General features: G+C 38.0%; 1 protein-coding gene across 2 annotated transcripts in view; it reads right to left on the bottom strand.

Annotated features, from left to right (window-relative positions):
* DOK6 (docking protein 6) overlaps positions 1-19974 on the bottom strand; it is a 419379-nt gene that overhangs the window by 91544 nt on the left and 307861 nt on the right. For both annotated transcript variants that reach the window (XM_082641623.1, XM_082641622.1), the window contains exon 6: positions 5931-6069. In XM_082641623.1, the coding sequence (XP_082497749.1) occupies positions 5931-6069 (139 nt within the window). The remainder of the gene's footprint in view (positions 1-5930; positions 6070-19974) is intronic.

The following is a 19974-nucleotide window of genomic DNA, read 5'->3' as shown; positions in this document are numbered from 1 at the left end:
GGTTAATAATTGATAATATTGAGCAATAGAATCAAGAATAGAACTTTGAAGAATGAATTCATTAACAGATATTCCTATGTATTGGATATAACATACCACTTGCAATCACAAATCACACATTTAAACTTCTCCTAGAATTTTATAAACTTCTATGAATATACCTAGAAGAGAGACTGCAAAAAGTGTTAATGCTTTCCTGTGTGTGGCTCACGAGATTATTATGTTTCCAAATTCTTCACCTTTTCAGTATGGGAAAACTAGTTTTTTTGTTTGTTTGTTTGTTTTTTCCCCATAGCTGATAGAGATTCCTGTAAAATGTGGGTATGAAGAATGCTGTCACTCAAAAGGAAGCCAAACTACCTAGGATACATCCCATTCTGGAAGCTTTCTTATTCCTTCAAAATTTATAAATGAACATATAGTGCTCATGGCTTTGTTAGATATACTTGAAAGGAATTGAAAGATATAATTTAGCTACAGTTGGGAATAACAGTTTAGTGTCTTCAGAATACTTACAACAAGTATTACGGTATTTTATATACTCTAAGATGCCATCATTAGAAAGCCAATGTGATTTTATGTAGCACTACAAAAGAACAGTGCTGCTAATTAAACTGTAACTCCCATCTGACTAGAGAGATGTTAAACTGTGAAAAAGATGTGCATCTTGGAATTGATGCAATGGAACAGCATTTCCTCGTTCATGCAACTATTTAGACAAAAAATAATTTCATAGGCTGGTAGCAGTCAATACTCGGGTAAGATTTATGATCAAGTATAAATCCAGAAGGGCAAATACACGAATTTCGAGTCGCAGTCTAAGCTAGTTGTACGTAAAGCCAGCTTCGTTCTCTCTCCCCCTCTCCTCTCTTCTCCACTCTGCCCTCCCCAGAGACAGGGCGGCATTAGACCCACCTCCATGCCTACAGGGCAGTAGGTAGAGTCAAACAATGCTGCTTCCTCACCAGAAATTTCTTTTCATCTTACATTATAAAAGGAAATAAGATCATTTGTTTTTAAATGATTACTGTTCAAAAGGTTTATGTTTGGGAACAGTACACATTTTTTAGTTTGTTAAATGTGCGAGGTTACTTTTGTTTCTTATATTTCTAGTAACAAGGGCAAGTAAAATGACAAATCTTAGAGAAAGAAAACAATTTGTTTTCTAGGGAAGAAGTTCTATGTGAGATTCTGCTACTTGTTTTTCTCCAACCACTAGAGCTTAGGAAAACCAAAGAACTCACAGCTTTGGACAGCAGTGCCTTCAACAAGTCTTGCAGTGTTGTTTTTTAGGCATTAGAAGTGGGTTTGCTATCTTGCAGGTGTTTCAATACCACTGATGCTATTTGTCCTTAAATTGTGTACAGAGCTTTTCTGGTGACCAGGAGGCAAGAATTACTGGAAACAGGAGCATTCCAGACACTATGCTTTTAAAGGACACACTGTAATTCTTGTTATGGGAGACTGTTCTCTTTTAAATCACTTAGAATATTACAAAGTTACTAACGACCCCCTCCCCCACTTCCTTTACTTATTTTTGATAAGATATCAGGAGAAATCTGTGTTTTAAACATTACATTTATGTCATCTCAGCTGCTTCTTTCCTGTGGACATTTCATAATACTTGTAAAGCTTAAAAACATAAAAAGCAAATTAAAAAAGTTTCTTTTGTATTATTTGTGTTTGTTTTTGTGTGTGTTTGTGTTGTGTGTGTATATGTGTAGAGATCCATGGAAATCCAAAATTAAATTATTTCAGGTCTTGTTGAAGATGAAGTCAGCCTACGCTCACCCCCAGGGGGCTAAGCCATGCCGGCACATTTGCAATGTGCTTTCTGATGAATGGCTGTTCACCAAGACAATGAAAACTTTCCTCCATAATGTTGCACATGCAAGGCAGAGCACCTATAAATGCTTTCGGCAATAGAATTCGGAGAACTTGGAGGGTTCTGAGAACATGAGCTCTATGAAATGGAAACAAATTCTAGAGGTGCCATTTGTTTAACTATCTAGCTTTAACAATTTCCTCAAATATTTGAATCTTAGTAATCTCAGACAGAGTTCCAGTTTAAAATTTATTATCGTGACTTAATTCTCCCATGTACCCCCTTACAAAATCCTCTTTTAAAATAAGGCTAGTTTTGAGTTAGTAAGTAAAGAAAATATAGGACTACGTAAGATCACTCTCTGTTTTACTCTCATGATCATTTTCCCTTTCTTATCTGGACTTAAGAGTGAGAAGCTGAAGCTTTACATCTGAATGGAAAAAGGAAGAGTGTCTTCTTGTACTGAAGAAATCACTCTCCATGGAGCTTTGACTGAGGACCTTCCAATAAGTTGATTATCCAAGAAATCAATCAGGCTCTGTCATGACAACATAAACAAGACCAACTGGTGTTTTTAGTATAGTTGAATCAAAATTTTGTAATGGCATTTCTTAACCATCTGATTTAATTAGTTACATTAATAAAGCATGGAAAACTTGAGATTTCAAGGAGTAAAAGGGAAAAGATAAGCTTACTCAAAATTACAAAATTTTGATCCCACAAAAGTCTGGGCCACTTGAGAGAAGGAAAGTTTTTGTCCTTTTCTTGTTTTCCCTACCACCCCGCAGCGCTTTGAGCACCGAGTAATAAATGTATTATTTACAAACCTGTGAATGGAGTTAATAAATGGCCAACTTCTCCTTTAAAACTTCTTAATGGAGGCAGTTAATATTCATTCATTCTTTCATTATCTTTCTCAGTGAAGGAAATGTAAGTACACACCTCTAACAGCCTCACCGATTTAGTGATTCTTTTTATCCATTCTCCACAGTGCAAATGAACTGTTTTATGCACAATGCTTTCCTAGATATCAGATTCTTCAAACAAGAATAGAAACATTGCCTAACTCAGATTCTAGAGATATATCAAAATATGTTTATTCCTGTGTTCCCTAGGAAGGATGGTGATAAATGGGGCAAAACAAAGTTTTACATGCATAGGATGTTAAAACATATATTTAATTCTTTCTCTTATAGTTAAGAAAAGGTTGTTGAGACATTATTTCTCATTCAAGTTTATCTATAAAGCCAGTAACACTCTGAAATCATCTCTTTTTTAAAGGATGAAAGTAAATACTTCAGTTGCCTGAACAACAATGTTTGGGGAATTCATTGCTTGTATAGCTTCTTGGTAATCTTGTAAAATATTTTTTATAACATTAAAAATGTATAAACATTTTCTATCTGATCAATATTTATCTTCCATGGCTTGGTTTTAAAACTGGAAAGCCAATGAGCAGTGTTATCTTCTTATTTTGAAGTGAATACATAATAAACAAAATGCAACATTTTTATATCTTAGGTAGGTTTTCCGGCACTTTTCCAACTCTCAAATTACACTATTGCCTAGTTTATGGCATAAACCTTTGTTTTCTTTTGTATAAATCAATTAAGAGTTAGATAGAGGGTATTTAAATTCTATTCCATACTTGTTGGAATTTCTTTTTTAAAAAGAGATGTGTGCATGTAGAGAAGGTCTCTTAAAAGAAAAAGAAAAGGTATCTGGGAGACCTGGAAATCTTTGCTTACAGCCCTAGAATTTGGGGAATTGGGGCAGTTCTCAAGTTGCGGTAGCATGCCCTTGGAAAAGCATCATTAGTTCAACTTATTCTACAGAATGGACTACCTATGGAGTAATTTAATTAGTATCAATATTATCCTTCAGAGAAAAGCATAGCTTTGCAATCACTGTTGAAATTAAACCAAAGACTCCATTTATATGTATGCACCAAGTTGATGGAGTCTCTGATTTTGTGATTTTCAGAAACATTTGGTTTCTTTGTTAAGCCATACTGAGCCTGCTATTTAAACACCTGCCCCCTTTCCCTGCCATCTCCGAGCACCCAGATCCACGGTGTACCCAAATTCTGGCTTTCCACTGCCTGAGATCTTAGTAGGTGGACCTACCATCTCTAACTCCTTCACAGCAATTGCTTCACTCCACTCCCCTGGACTTGCTTCTCAGTGGCACAGGATAAGATAAACATACAACCGCATCAAAAGCAAATATAAATTCAATTTTGTTTTGCAAATGTTTTGGCACAAGATTGTTAGACATACTTGTAAAGGACTGGAAGACATTACGTAGCTATAGTTGGGAATAAAAATTTAGTGTCTTCACAAACATTGCAAGTCTTATAATTATTCAACATCACCATCATAATAATGAACCTTTCATAGTACTTTCTGAGTGCCAGGTCTGTTCTTAGCACTTTATATATGTTAATGCACAGATACCTCATTACAGCCAAATAAGTAGAACTCTTGTATCCCCATTTTACAGATACAGGAAAATGAGACATTTAGAAGTTAAATAACTTGCTCAAGATTATACAGACAGTAAGTGGTAGAACGGGGATGGGAACCCAGTACACTGAGCGCTCTCCTTACGGCAGACAATTACAGTTGCATGAAAGAGCTCTTGAAATTTCCTTTATGAAATACAATTTAAATGGCTCACTTATGAGCATTTTGCCCGTTCAGAACAACTAGAAGTAAAGAACTACAGCGGTTGACTAATAGCAAGTGACATCACAGTTGTTCATTCTGGCTGAAAATTAACATCAGCAGATTGTAAATATGGGCTGATAATGAATGTTCAACATTCTGAAATAATTTGAAGTTTGGTAGTTACATTTTTTTCACCCGATTCAAGCCACTAGAAAAATGTCATATTAATTAGATAATTATTACAATAATTTAAATTTAACCCAAATCTTTCTAGAAGCCTAAAACATACCAACCTCCTATTGATGCTTCATCAATTAATCCCATAGTCTCATGTTAATAATCTTATTAATGTTCAAGTTACTCTTTCAGCCCCACTGAAGGCCAAATGTAAGCCTGATTTGCACTTGCTGCCCTTAAGTATTAGGAAGGCTTTTTTAAACCAGACCCTAGATAGAGAAAAATGTGTATGTAGTATTGACAAAATCTGAAATGTATTAAAAATAATGTAAAATAATTTGCTAGACTATTTTGTCTTCTTACATTTAAAATATAATTTTATACTTCAAAATATTATGCATTTGAGAATTTTAAAAGTCAAAACTAAAATAATACTAGATATAAAGTCCCATAGTCTTAAAATGGAATAGAATTATGAAAGTTTTTCTGGGTAGAGATCCACCTATTTCCCAAAGCTCCACTTGTCCTCTTATAGATGGAATCTAATGCATCCCTATAAATTCTGAAGAAAGAGAATATTGACCAATTAAAATTATAGCCGATAATAATTCTATTGTTTGCTTTTCAAAGAAGTTAGTAGTAAAGATTATAATTTTTTTAGCCACTTGTAAAATTTGCTATTTCAGATTCTTTATTAAATTATTTCTTAGCTTGACTCTGAAACTTTAGCATAGTTCCACGACAGGATAACAGATAGCTGGTAAACAGTATAAGCTCCTTTTGCAAACATTTTAGTATCGGCTCTGAAACACGGACAGAAAGACCTGGAAGTTTCAGAGAATCTAGGATAAATACAAAGACAAAAAGAAAAGTGTAATCCTTTCTGGTAGAAACCTATTTTCCTCATTATTTTGGGTCCACATTCGCATCTCTGATTGTCCAACTACATGTGGAGAGATGCAGAGAGCACTGCTTCTTGTTTCACTCTCTGTGCACTCCACCCCTCTCTGGGTAACTGTGGTAACAGGTCATAGGTACATACACGAAGTGCATGGCTAGCAGCCACAAATAGCTTCTTTTGTCATATGCTGAAGAGGATATTAGAAAGATGAGGTTCAGTAACTGGGACAAGCTCTCAGGGCCAGGATGGGGTTGGACGCTGGGGCGCTGTCATGAAAGGACCCACATACATGCGATGTGCATCAGACCTCAGTGACATTCATTTCCAAGCTGTTAGGTTACCAAGGAAGGAGCCTTACCCGGGCCTTCTGCTCCATTTCTAGCATTAATCTTTCATGTTGCTCAGCTATGGCCAGTGTCGCAGAATGGACCTTCTGATAGATCATTTCTCCTTCCCTTGTTTGAAAAGTGAATAGTCCTTCTCCTGTGTCACACATTCTGTGAGGATAGAGACAGGGAAAGAGATGGGTCTTCATGTGTTCAAGTGCGTAACAGTTCTCCATGTAAAAGATGCCCTCACCCTGTCAACCCCTCCACTTTGATTTTCACAGGAGTGAAGCAGATTCATCCTTGACCAAACCAACCAACGAACCAACCAACCAACGCATCTTTAAAAGGTGCATGAGAATGAAACTAAGGGTGAAAATCCATGCACATTTGGATTTTTAAAGATGAAGTGGGGACAACAGCGTGAAGGAACAGACAAAAGTGCTGTCAGTTATTACAGTGCATGTCTTACCAATATTTAAAGAATAAAAGCAAATAGTTGTTTTCTTTAACAGCCTTCACTGATACCATAGCACTGTCTCCTATGACTTGATAGCTCTTGAAATGTTAAGAACTTAAGAAAAAATCTGCAAATTTATACTCATGTAGTAGGAACCAAGGAGAATATTTTTTTGGTTTAAGGATTTGTATACATAGTTTGAAGCTTTTACTTAAACTGAGGAATCCTTACGTAAATCTCAGTATAGCCTAAGAAATAACATGGCAGAGAGGAGACTCCGTTTGGATGTGAGAATATTTGTCTGAACTTGGCCCTGCCACTTACCAGCAGTGTGACCTTAAGCAAGCTGACTAACTTGCCTGTACCTCCTTCGCACATCTCTAACAGGAAAAATAACAATACCCATCTCATCAGATACTTACGACAGTGAAGAGACTTGATACAATATTTATAGTGTTACTTAGCAGATATTAAGTGCTCAAAAATGCTAGTTATCATTATTTTCATCATAGAGAAACTATGGCACTAATCTCAATATCCACCATAAAGAAATGGTTGGCTTTAATATAATATTTTTATCTGATGGACTATTATACAACTGTTACTATGTCATTTCTGAGAGCATATAATAACATTAAAACATTTTTTTGGCTATTTTGCCACAGGGCTTGCAGGATCTCAGTTCCCTGACCAGAGACTGAACGTGGACCACGGCAGTGAAAGCCTGGAATTCTCACCACTAGGCCACCAGGGAACTCCCTAAATTTCCTATAATGTAAATTCAAGAGGAAAAGAAAATCAGAATACAAATTCCTTTTCAATTATTTAACTATAATTACCTTTTAAAACATAGTTTTTTTATTGGACTAAAGCCACTGACAATTTCTCAGGCAACAGGATTATGGTTAAGTTTTATTAATAACGACATTCTAAAATAAAACATATTTTGAGTTAATATTTTAAACCAGCTTTTAAAAATAACTGGAGGCCTTCAGAAAGACCCACTGAATATCAATATGATGTTCCCAATCAGAAACTGGACCTTAACTGGACTGCTGTGTTGTTGTTTTCAGGCTATAATGCCAAAAGATTTGCACAAAATGCTCATGAGGCCAACCTCTGTCTTCCAGCACCAAAAAGATTTTAGAGTCTACCTTATGATTCTCCAAGTTTTAGTAGAAAAGAAGTGTCTCAAGAGGTTTCAGAAATTATAGAGGCTGTGACTGCCATCCCTCAGGGCTCCATAGAGCCAGCACTTAGCTTCTGTGAAAGAGATCTTAATAAAATTCACAAAGCGTGAAATGGAAAGTCTGAGGGAAAAACGAAGAGTTTTCACAAAGTGAAACAAATGAGCTTTGTTGATTCAGAGGGGGAAAGAACTCCAACAGCGGAAGCAGGCAAACCCTTGATGAGTGGTGAGCCCATCTTGTTTGAGGTTGAGTTTTGTTCATTGTTATCGGAAAAACACTGCTTATTAAGCCTTCAGAAATGAGATAACGGAGACACAAATTGTTATTCCATACTCAGCCACTGAGTTGCAAAGGTCTAACACTTAGCACTTCCTGGGACTTAACTCTCCCCAGTGAAGGAGGCTGAAAGCTTACAGTAGGGTTTTATTTCCAGCCTCTGAAATAAAAACTACTGCAAACTTCATCCATCGATCAAGAAACCACGAATTAGAACATGCTAGCATAAAAAGCAAATAACTTTTAGGTAGAAGGGGCTCTTTTTAAAACATAGGTACCTAAAGCCAAGCTGAAATCAAACTTCTTCAGTATAATTGGCTCAGATTTATGACTTTTGTCAGCAGTGTTGGAAGAAACAGTTCAGGTTTTTCCCAGTTATTGTTTAAAACGTGTTCTCTCGGGAGTGGTAAGGAACAGATATCAAGATCTTTTTCTTATACGTCTAAACAGTTTTGTGGTAGCAAGCCAGTATTAGAGAGGACAATTAAGAGGAGGGATGAGGGGCTTCCCTGGTGGCGCAGTGGTTGAGAGTCTGCCTGCTGATGCAGGGGACACAGGTTCATGCCCCGGTCTGGGGAGATCCCACATGCCGCGGAGCGGCTGGGCCCATGAGCCATGGCCGCTGGGCCTGCACGTCTGGAGCCTGTGCTCCGCAACGGGAGAGGCCACAACAGTGAGAGGCCCGCATACCGCACAAAAAAAAAAAAAAAAAAAAAAAAAGGGGAGGGATGAAATCATTCTGACAGCTATTGCCTCGCTCCTCCATCCGGTCCCCAGACCAGCAGCACCTGCATCGCTGGGTGCTGTCCAGAGTGCTGAAGCAGAACCTGCATTTGACAATAGGATTTGTACGCACGTTGTGGTTTGAGAAGTACTGGGCTATAGAACCCTTCCCACAGGTCACCATTTCATTCAAGGGAGTGGGAGATGATGCTTGGGACTCATAGGAGGACAAATTAGAAGCCATTTTTGTGCAGCTTAAGACTTTGACATAACAAACTGAAGGTTAGAACGGAAGAAATGTGACGAAAAGGACAAGAAAACCTCTGGAAGAATCCTTTCCTTAATGTGGAAAGAGCTAAGATAGAGGTGCTGGTTACATGTGAATATCCTAAGTCCTCACCACTAACATGCACATTCCTCAACTGCACTGACTTGAAGAATAAGTGAAAATATGCACAATGTATGTTTGTCCTGACTCCAAACTAGAATTTTATTGAAATGTATAGACAATTACAAATGATATCTCTCTTTATACTTAACAAGGTATTTGCACAAAATTAATACTTCTTCTTACCTAAAATAAAATGTTAAAGAGTAGAATCTCTAAGGTCCCTTTCAGCTTTAAGGAATAATCTGGGGCTTCATAAAAATTCTAAGAAGTAGGACTGACACACTTATTTCCAGGTCTTTTTTTTCTTTTCTGACTTTGTGATATAAGGGACATTATAATAGCATAGACTATAATAGTACAGTCAAAAGACTAAGGGTACAAATTTCAACAATCATGTTATGGCCTGTCATATTCATTTATCACATACTTATCTAGTACTATAAGCCAGGCACTGTCTTGAGCCTGGGGATGAAAAGGAGGGAACAATATACATGGCTCATTGCCTCTGAGGCTTTTTAAATGGTGGGGAAGATAAGCATTGTTCAGAAAATGACTCACTCACTGTGGTAAATGCTAGAAGGGAGAAGTACAGGGCCAAGAGGAAGGCCACGGAACGTTATTTCACCTATTTACTCCTCATGTACAAAATGGGGGTGACAAGACTTCGTCACAAGATTGTTTTTATTTTTCTTTTAATCAAATGAAGTAATGTATGTGACAGTGGGCAGGAAAGGATTAATTCAGCAGGCCTGGGTTGCTCAAACTCTGCACATCCCAAAGAAAAGTCTGTTTTGGAGATGGTCCCTTGGAGGGTTTCTAGAATTCAACCTTGGAGTCTTTGCTATATTCAGTCTGATAAGAGTGTCTCTTGTGCCTGAGGCCTTGAGCCATGCTGAATTGATCTGACCAGGTAAGTTTATCCTAATAGGTGGTTCACCATGAATGCCTGTTTTGCTCTGGTGGTGGCTAAGGTCTGAGTGGCTGAGGTTGTTCCTGGACCCTGAGGACACTGCATGCCCATCTAGCTGACCCTCAACCAAAACCTCAGACACCAAGGCTCGGGGAGCGGGGGCTTCCTTGGTTCACAACACCTCACGCTCACTGTCATGTATCATTGCTGTCCCCGTGTGACTGCACGGGAGGGGGATGTGGAGGCTCGTGCCTGGTCCCTCCTTGTCTGCATCCTTGTGTCTTTTCCCTTTGCTGATTGTAACATGTACCTTTCACTCTAGTAAACCAGAACTGTGTGCATAATAGTTTTTTTCTGAACCTTGCAAGTCTTTCTAGGGAATCATTGAGCCTGAGGATAGTCCTGGCGTCTCCTCCACCCAAGACAGCCAGCAGATGGTAGGTTGTTAATATATTTTGATGTAATAAGAATATTAAAAATCCTAGTCTTTTCCTTAAATGGCTCTTTTTCAAATTCCATTCCTCTAGGGATTTAAGAGGGCATGCTCTCTTTCTTTATCCCACCTCACCATTCCCTTCCAGAATCCCTTAAAATAACAGTACTGCCAGTCTCATCTCTACTATGTTCTAACAAGTAAGAAATAACTAGAGTTCCCTGTGAATGTCTGTATTCAGAGGAAACTAAACTCCAGTGAGGCACTCCATTATGTATGGGTCTCAAAGTTCCCTTCAAGGGAGAAATAATCCTAAAAGATGGTGCCACGGAGGCAATTTCACTTGAGAAGAAGCCCCTACCATGTAATCGCTAGACCACTGCCCACCTTTTCTTGTCCTTACATCTCAAACTTAGCTCTTTATGAAGGAGTGGCATCAGAATTCCAGCCTTTCTTCCAAATGGCAAGCAAAAGAAATTTACCAAGTGAGAAGTTAAGGAAACAGTTTAAGAAGTGAAAATGGATACTTTAAAATAATTCTCTGGGGGTCTTTAGACATAATTTCGCTACAGATGAATTTGTAAACCTCTGGCAATTTTGTCCATCTTCGCAGCGTCTAAGTTCACTCCTGCAGTGAGTTTTGCAGTTTTGTATGTATATTTTGTGACCAAATATTTATCCTCCATGCACTTAGAAACTTTAAACTCTCAGCAATGGTGTAAAGCAGGAGCACTTTCCTGAAAGCCCAGTGGTGTTTCTATTCATTATTTAAAACTTAATGTTTAATTATAGAAAGTAATGAAATTCTTAAAAGCACAGCTCTCCTGCAGAGCACTTAAACCCAATGAACAATTCTTCCCTGATGACAGTTTAATCTTTATTGTCACTTAACGACGCTAGCATTTTACTTTTTTTTTTTTAGCAGCTTTGAAAAGGCTGAAGTTTCTGTCTAAAGCTCTAGTGAGTCAGACATTGATCCGTAGTAAAAAAATTACAAGCAAAATGGACAAACAGATGAAAGCAACAGCAAAGAAAGTCCAGAAACAGACCCAGTTCATACAGGGGTTCAATATATGGTGAAAGTGTTGTCTCAAATCTGTGATGGAAAGCTGGACTAGTCAATTAACTGTGTTTGGACAATAGCCATCTGGTAAAATATTTGGATCCATGTTTCTACCTCCACTGATATAAATTCCAGAGAAAGCAAAAACAAAACCAAAAAAGTACCAGAAGAAAGTAGGAAAGAATTCCTATATAAACTCAGAAAATGTAGGGGGTTTCAAGCTATGATCCAAGGCAAAAAGTGACAAAAGATTGATAAATCTACCTGTGAACAATTAAAAAAATAAGTAAGAAATCATAAGATAGCAAATGGCAAATTCAAAACTAGGAAAAATATTTGAAGCTCACAACACTGATAACTTCTGATACCTGTAAGTTAGGTATAATATCAGTATTTTTTTCATTGGGTTGTTTGATCATTAAATGGATTAATATATGTAAATTTTAAGTGTTTGTAACTTATTAATATGAAATAGTACTTCTATTATTATTACTACTACTACTACCCAAATAGTTAGATATCTAAAACATATTGCTAAACTAGTAAAAAACAAGGAGAATATAAAGTATATAGTGTGCTAACAGTTTTGTACAAAAGTATGTGGGGAAGAATTTATATACATCTTGGCTTATATGTACATTAAAGCCTGGAGGAATGCACAAGAAACTAGTAACCATGTTATTTGCTGGGGGGGGAAGTGAATGTGACAGGTGGTCTATGAGTATGGGAGGGACACTTTTTGCTGATTCTTCTTTATGTAAACCATCAAATTAAATAAAGGAATGCTATGGATTTATTAATTGAATTTAATTCACTAAAGTTAAACCACATTAAAATTTAAAGTAAAGGTCTGAGGACCCTCGCAGGGTTTTTGTGAAGATGTAGTGTTTATGATGTGCCCAGCTCAGTCTCTGTTCCTTAGCAAATAACAGGCTGCCCTCGGTATTCATGGGGGACTGGCTCCAGGGCTGGATAGCAGAATCCGAGGATGCTCAAGCCCCTCGTATAAAGTGATGTAGTACACTTGGCCCTCAGTGTCAGCGGTTCTGCATCTGCAGGTCAATGCTCAGTTGGTTAAATCTGTGGATGTGGAACGCACGGATACTGAGTGCCGACTGTACACTTTTACTGTTAAACTTACACAATACTGTACTGATGACTTAAGGGCCTCCCTTCCAGTTTAAACACACACACACACACACACACACACACACACATTATATATACATTTAATCTCTTTCCAGTGTAGCACAGGCACCTGATCTGATTTTCAAGGGACCAGGATTATGGAGAGTTCTGGTTTGCAAAGCGTTGAAACAATACCCACAGCAACGAGGAGAATGATAACAGCTAGCTTTCGGGGAGCACCTACTAGTGCCAGGCGTGGTGAGAACTGCCGTGTGTGCATTACCTCCCTGAGCTTCACAACACCCAACAAAGCTCTCACTGCTTCCATTTTACAGAAAACACCACGCTAAGGAGGCTAACAGATTTGCCCAAAGTCATTAAAATTGATGTGGTCGAGCTGTGATCTGAACATGTGATTTTGGAGCATAAGCTCATCATCACTAAGCCCAGTTGCATTCATTCAAGACAAGAAGCAGAAAAGCACACATAATTCTTTCATTATGAACATTTTTGCAATAGGGAAACAGAGCAAGGACAGGGCTCGGGATAAAATATTTTGAAAGCTCTCTCCTTCTTTGCTGCTGTTCCTTTTCTGTCAAATCAGGTTCCCAAGACACATACCTCAATGGCATATGTGCACCCTTAAAATACACATGAAGGTAAATCAATCAAAACTGTTGAATTGGACTCAGACATGCCCTGGACTCCTAACTTTGAGTCAAGTCCTTTATAAGGAGGAAGATTTAGCAGAACATCTGCCATCCTCTCTGCCTCCTGACTGGACTACTGTATGTTCTTAAACATTTAATGCATATGGTGCCTGTTCTTGCTTATCTCACTGTTGGTACCTTAGGGCTACCATGCTGTCCCTCAAACAAGTTGAGAGACTCGATCCTACAAGGAGATCTTGATTTTAGTCCAGGCTCTGCTGCAAATTAGCTTGAAATGCCATTTTGATCCTTTATAAAATTGAGTTTCAATGAAAGAATTGATATAAATGATCTCTAATGTACAAATTTCTTCCAAAATTCTACAATTCCTCCACCTGTGTACTCAGTGATGAGTACAAATTATAATCACATTAATTAAAATATCTCCATCTTTACACATATTTTCCAAATTTTCGTATTATTCTATTCTATTTACTTTTTCTTACTGCCAAATGTTCTCTTTTGGTTTTTCACCTCAATGAAAAAGCCAGTTGAGTCTCCCTGAAGCAGTCTGAAGTTCTGGTTTTACTAAATCCTTGAGAAAATATACATATAAGATGTTCTTCTCCTTACCTTCCTTCCTGCCTCAAAAATTGAGAATTGAAAAATCCACCAGGTGAAGATGTAAATAAACCATAGGACTTCAGTTGCTATTTAATTACCTCAAAGCATGATCATAAATTATTAACATTCTCATTCTCATTATACTCTTACATTGTGTTTATGAAGGTTTAGTGGGGAAAAAAGCATTTTAAAAGGTTTACAGCTAATTTTATATGCATCCGGTGGCTTTATTGTAAAAATATTACATATTCCTTGAGGATTAGGAGTTTTAACATCTGTAACCCCCAAGTGTCAACCACAAAAAGCACCCAATGCACTCCAAAAATGTTTGTTGACCGAAATGACTTGAAAATTATCATTATGATGGCTTCCTGACAGGTAATGAAATTGTAGTTCTGGGTAGCAAAAAAAAAAATTAAGAAAAATAAAATAAAATATCAAAGAAAGAAATTTTCTTTGAAGAATGACCCCATAGTGTTAACACATTCTTCTGAAAGGAGTAGACCAAACAATCCAAAGGAAAACAGAGCTGATACGTTCTTATGTTCCCAGATGATATACACTTGGTCTGTCTTAATATTGTTTGAGGGAGGCTGTGTGTATATCATATGAAACAACCCAAACCTATTTTTGTAGGAAGAGCTAAAGACAAAACAAGTTAAGCAAAAGTTTAAATTCTGTCATTTAGAAATTATATTCCCTTTTTAAAGTGAATTTGCCAAGTTATGATTGGAAGATTTTTTAGCTTATCATGCAAGTTACTAATATTTAGACACTGAATTGCAAAAGAAGAGTTTTCCTTCTCTTACCATTTTGAGGGGAGCCTAAAAATGAGATAATTATATTCCCTTAGAGCAAAAGAGCATGTAATCAGGGTTTAAAATTACATTTCACTCTCTTTTTGCTCTAAACACAGTTAGTTAAGGTAATTTTAAAATTATTTGAAAGATACTTTTGTTGTCTCAAGTGACTACAGAGGAAAGTGTTTAAATTATAGCCAAACTAGAAAAAAAATTAAGACTATACTTGATTTTATGTTGGTTATATTGCCTTTTCTTCTTCGGTTATATTTATTCATTCATTGATTTTTTTGGACATCAGCCAATAATGCATCAGGCCCTGTATTAGCTTCTAGACTGTATTTAAAAAATAATTAAATAATAAACATTAACTCATGAATTGCATTTGCTCTCATTACCTGTCTATCTATCTACCCATCTTTCTATGTGTTTACTTTTTCAGTTAAAAACTCAGTAAGTGAGTAGATGGCTATATGAAATACATAACATAATTACACATTTTGAAGAATTGAACTGGTTATCCTTATTGTGTTAAAATTTTCTCTAGAGGTTTTAGGTTGACAGATCACTGATAGAGTATAACTTTTACTCTTTTACCGCCATTATCAAAACAAACCACCCGGTAAAATGGTACAAAACATATCATTCTAAGGTAGAATATTACATTCTTTGTAATACCAATCAGGGAGAATACTGATTGGTATTACAAAGGATGTGGGCATTATGTGTCTACTACAGCTTTTTCACTTGTTTAGAAACAGAAATTAAAATGAATGCCATGGTAAAAAATGAATATACTTAAGTTTAAAAAGTTAAAGAATTTCAAATGCAATTACTTAGTTTTTTTTTTATAATTTCAAACATCATTATTCCAGGTTAGTAAATTTTAAACCTTAATTTTTAAACTTCACTTAAATTTTAAATTGTTTTCTTTAAAAGTATCTGAATTGAACATATAGTGAACAGACAATTTGAATCACCTTCAAAGTAGAACCCACCTGCCAATGCAGGGGACACATGTTCGAGCCCTGGTCTGGGAAGATCCCACATGCCACAGAGCAACTAAGCCCATGTGCCACAACTACTGAGCCTGCACTCTAGAGCCCACGAGACACAGCTACTGAGACTGCGTGCCAAAACTACTGAAGCCCACGTGCCTAGAGCACATGCTCTGCAACAAGAGAAGCCACCACAATGAGAAGCTCGCGCAACACAATGAAGAGTAGCCCCCGCTTGCTGAAACTAGAGAAAGACTGCGTGCAGCACCAAAGACCCAACGCAGCCAAAAAAAAAAAAAAAAAAAAAGAATGAAATGAAAAAAAATCACATTAATTCAAAAATCTAGAGACGAAGGAGATACAAGTCATCATTCCTTAAAGGAGATGACTCCTGGGAATACATTCCTTTTAATGTTTGAACAGGTTTTCAATCTCCACCTCTGATCCATCTTCACTTACAGTCTATGTCAAAGTCTCTAGATTCCTACACACATCAAGTCATGGAATGATACAAATGACAAAAAGAAACACTGATATTGAAAGATGTAAAAAGATGTGAAATGGAAGTTGTATAAATGAAAAAACTTATTAGTAATCCTTTTCTTATCCATTTTTGAATGTCAGTATTCCTGTTTTTAAAGTAAGAATGTTTGGCTAAATGATTGTTAAGATCCCTTTCAAATACAGAAGCAGTTCATAACTAAGCTTACAGATCCATTTAAGTGGTTAGTTAGCTTTAAACTTCATCTATTTATGCTTGTATTTCAAAAGGCAGCCAGTGTCTTTAAAACATGATGTACTGTGTTTTGTTACCTTAGTCTTGCCTTGGGTACTTTTCCTTTTCCTTCTTAACAACTTCCAGGTAAGGGAAAAGAGAATGGAGTTAATCAAAGTCATCTTGCTGTCCAGGAGTTCATGAGACAGGGATGTGCAGAAGATCAGCATGAACATATAGTTCATATCAAGGTTCATTTACACCCATCTCAGATCCATTCGGTCTATCATTTATCGAGCTCTAATGTCACATGGTTGCTCTTGGAAATTCTCACTCAAACTCTCTGGCTTACATCCTGATATCACCTCTACAGTCAACAGCCCACTCTTTAAGGCAAGTATGATGGATAATTTTTTTGTGTCGACTTGACCAGGCCATAGGTGCCTAGACATTTGGCTAAACATTATTATGGATGTGTGTGTGAGGGTGTTTCTGGATGAGATTAACATTTGACTCGGTGGACTGAATAAAGCAGATTGCTTTCCCCAATGTGAGTGCACCTCATCCAATCCATTGGAGGCCTGAATAGCCCAAAAGGTGGGATGAGGGAGAATTTGCTGTCTGCCAAACTATTTTTGAGCTGGGACATCAGTCTTCTCCTGCACTTGGACTGGAGTTTATGCCACCAGCTCTCCTAGGTCTCCAGCTGGCAACTGAAGTCTCCATTGTGAGGCTTCTCCTTCCCCATAATCCTGTGAGGCAATTCCTTATAATAACCCCCCTCTATCTATCTATCTATCTATCTATCTATCCATCTATCTATTTAAAAGTTCTGTTGCTCTGTGCCTCCAAAGAACCCTGAATAATGCAGGAGGCATATCTTGGCTTCTGGTCTCACCAGTCCTCCTGGAACCAGTGGAGATCTGCTATCCTGACTCTGGGAGTGACAGAGTAGTGAGCAGGATCCATACAGATGTTCTTGGTGTCACAAAAATCATGTGGTGGTTTAAAGATCAAAGAATGAAGAAAACAGATTTTGAAAGAGGAATTTCTATTTGCATTTTTGCTTCATTATGGACATTGTTCTCTTTCTACTGAGATCCACAAAGACTCTGCATTCTGAGTCAGCTTACAGTGAGAAGGTAAGAAAAATACTGCCCACCAGACCCAAGGTACCATTTTGTCTTCTCCAAACGCAGCCCTAGACACGGCCAGACTTGGAGAGCAAGTGCAGGAGAAGATTACTAGTCTAACTGATAACTTTTTTTCCCCTTCTCTACTGAAAAAGCACTGTGGAGACTTTCTCTGTAATCTGCCTTGGGGAGTATTATTACAGCAAAAGAAATATGAAGCAAATACTTTGGTTCTGAAACTCAGAGTAAGATTTGAGCCCCTAGCTAGCAGGTTTTTATGAATGTTCAGAGTTAAGTGTAGATGACTAAATCAGAGTTTTGCTATAACTCAAGGCTAGAGAGAAATTGGGATGTGACTTACAAGATGACCCTGTTCCTTGGGGACCTGAGTGACGGTGGGAAAGAGAAGAGAAAAAGAGGTAGAGAAAGCAGTGGGTGAAGCTTGCATGTCCTGATGTCTCTTCCCTGAGTGGAAATTCTGGAGAAGGCAGGGATGTTAATAAATCGGTGTCTAGATAAGTGAGCCAAAGGCTACACTTTTGACTTCCCACAGCCTAAGCCTGGATGCAGGACATCCAAAATGTCCTGTGGAGGGGACTGGAGTTGAGAGGCTGTGAGTGCTCTGAGATTAAAGAGGATGTCTTTGATCAGGTTCCAGTGGAAAGTGCCAGCATATTTCCCTGAAAGGTGAAATGGGTACAGTTATACTTCAGCAAATGTCAGTGTGGGGCAGACCAGACCAGGTGGTGTTTGGAACTGAGCTTCCTTTACTGCATGAGGCCACGTAAGACTGTTGAATGTCCAAACACCAAACTACACGCAACTGTGAAGAAGGAGGAGGAAGCCAGTGTATCACCAAGAAGAGTCATCTGAAAATGACGATTCCAAATGGCAAGTTAAAGTTACCTCCTTCTCACTGGGAGGGGATTCATGAGGAATATTAGATAGGACATAAAGAATCTGCATTTTCTTTGCTCCAGTTGTGTTATATTCTTGAGCTGGTGATAGCTGTAAATGTTTGCAGTCACAAGTCGTAACACCCTCACTCCCCTGTCTGTGAAAATTAATTGGCAAGGCTTTTCATTTGCTGTAATCTCACATTTATACAGTCAGGCCAGATGTATTGTCTCTCCATGAATTTGTGGGGAAAGTACTTTTTCTGAGTTTCTTCCCACACTTCTTTGCAATTCCTCCACCACACTGTCCCTGGCCTCCACAATCACTTGAGAGGATGGAGTGAACTGGATGTATTTTATTTTGATTGGTATTAGTATTAAAGAAGCTCTTGTCATTGTCAGAAAACCACAGAAAGAGTCAAAACCAAAAATATATTCTTAGATGTTGAGCATTGAGATGTGCTAGAACAAGCTCCAAAGACCCAGATTTCACTTCAGAAAAGAGTCCAACTAAAGAAGGGTCAGTAGGGCAGGCACATCCGAGCACTACAATCCTTTCTGCTGTGACCATTCACATCGAGATTGGGAGAGTATGAATTAGTAAACTAGAAGTAGTCTCTCCAGCAACATTAATGCTTGGTAAGAAACTGGAGAAACAGTACGGGGCGAGAGAGAGCAGCAGCCGCAAATAGACAAAAAGTTAAAGAAGAAAACAGATGCTTGGGAAAGGTCAGCAGGTCAAATGGTGATAAAAATCCACAGGAGTGAGTGGAGATAGCAATTATTCAAGCAAGAGTTTCTGTCAGTGAACACGCTGGCTATATCCTGAGGACACAAAAGGTTCCAGGTGCCAGAAAGGAGGGAGTAAAGATCAGAAGAAGCTGAGGAAATAGCTTTAAAATCTAAGTATTATTTTCAGAGTTCCATCATCAGAGGATACTCGGGACGTATCTCTCCTTGCCCCTTCTGCCCACAGCCCTGGCTGAGGGCACTGACTGCATTTCCCTGATGAGTTAAGCTGCAGGTGGGTGAGACAATCAAATTCTCCCTGTTCAGTGACTTAAGTTACGAAACTCGGGGGTAATAACATCAGGGTTAGAGGCTCAGTTGTGAAAGGAGGCTCGGGAAAAGGCGAGCACATCTTGGCGGAGGTGTGGAGCCTCTTTCTGAGTGTTTAGCTCGGCTCCATTTGGTCTGATTCCAGGTATACTTTGTTCCACGTGTTTGGATTCCATAAGATTTGGATAATGGGGGAGTGGCTCCATATTTTAAACAAACACTCTAGGTGATACGTGTGCACATATAAGTTCGCAACTAGGGCTTTTAGAGCACGTCAGTATGGCTTCCTGCTCCACTGAATGTAGGCGAGAACTAAAGGGCCGCACAGAACCTTCTCACAGGACCAAATTCTCATTAGCTTCTTTATTCATTCAACAAACATTTATCTGTCAGTCACTGTATGCAAGGGACTTGGCCTGGCTCGGTAAGTGGCTGTGTAGAGCTGGGTGGTAATTTGGAGAAGGTAATCTGTGAATAATATTCTGACACTTTTTCTGAGTAATTTATATTCTATCTGTCACCTCCAGTTCACCATATCTCCATGCCTGGACCCAAATAAGTTTCTTTCATGTTTCCAGAAATATCTTCAATCATTAATTAAACATCTTCAAGAAAGCTGAGGGCCTG

The sequence above is a fragment of the Mesoplodon mirus genome (assembly GCF_964341445.2).
Source record: "Mesoplodon mirus genome assembly, chromosome: 13".
NCBI classification, from domain to species: domain Eukaryota; kingdom Metazoa; phylum Chordata; class Mammalia; order Artiodactyla; family Ziphiidae; genus Mesoplodon; species Mesoplodon mirus.
Note: the sequence above shows the minus strand (reverse complement) of the source record. Positions and strands in the feature narration are given on the sequence as shown.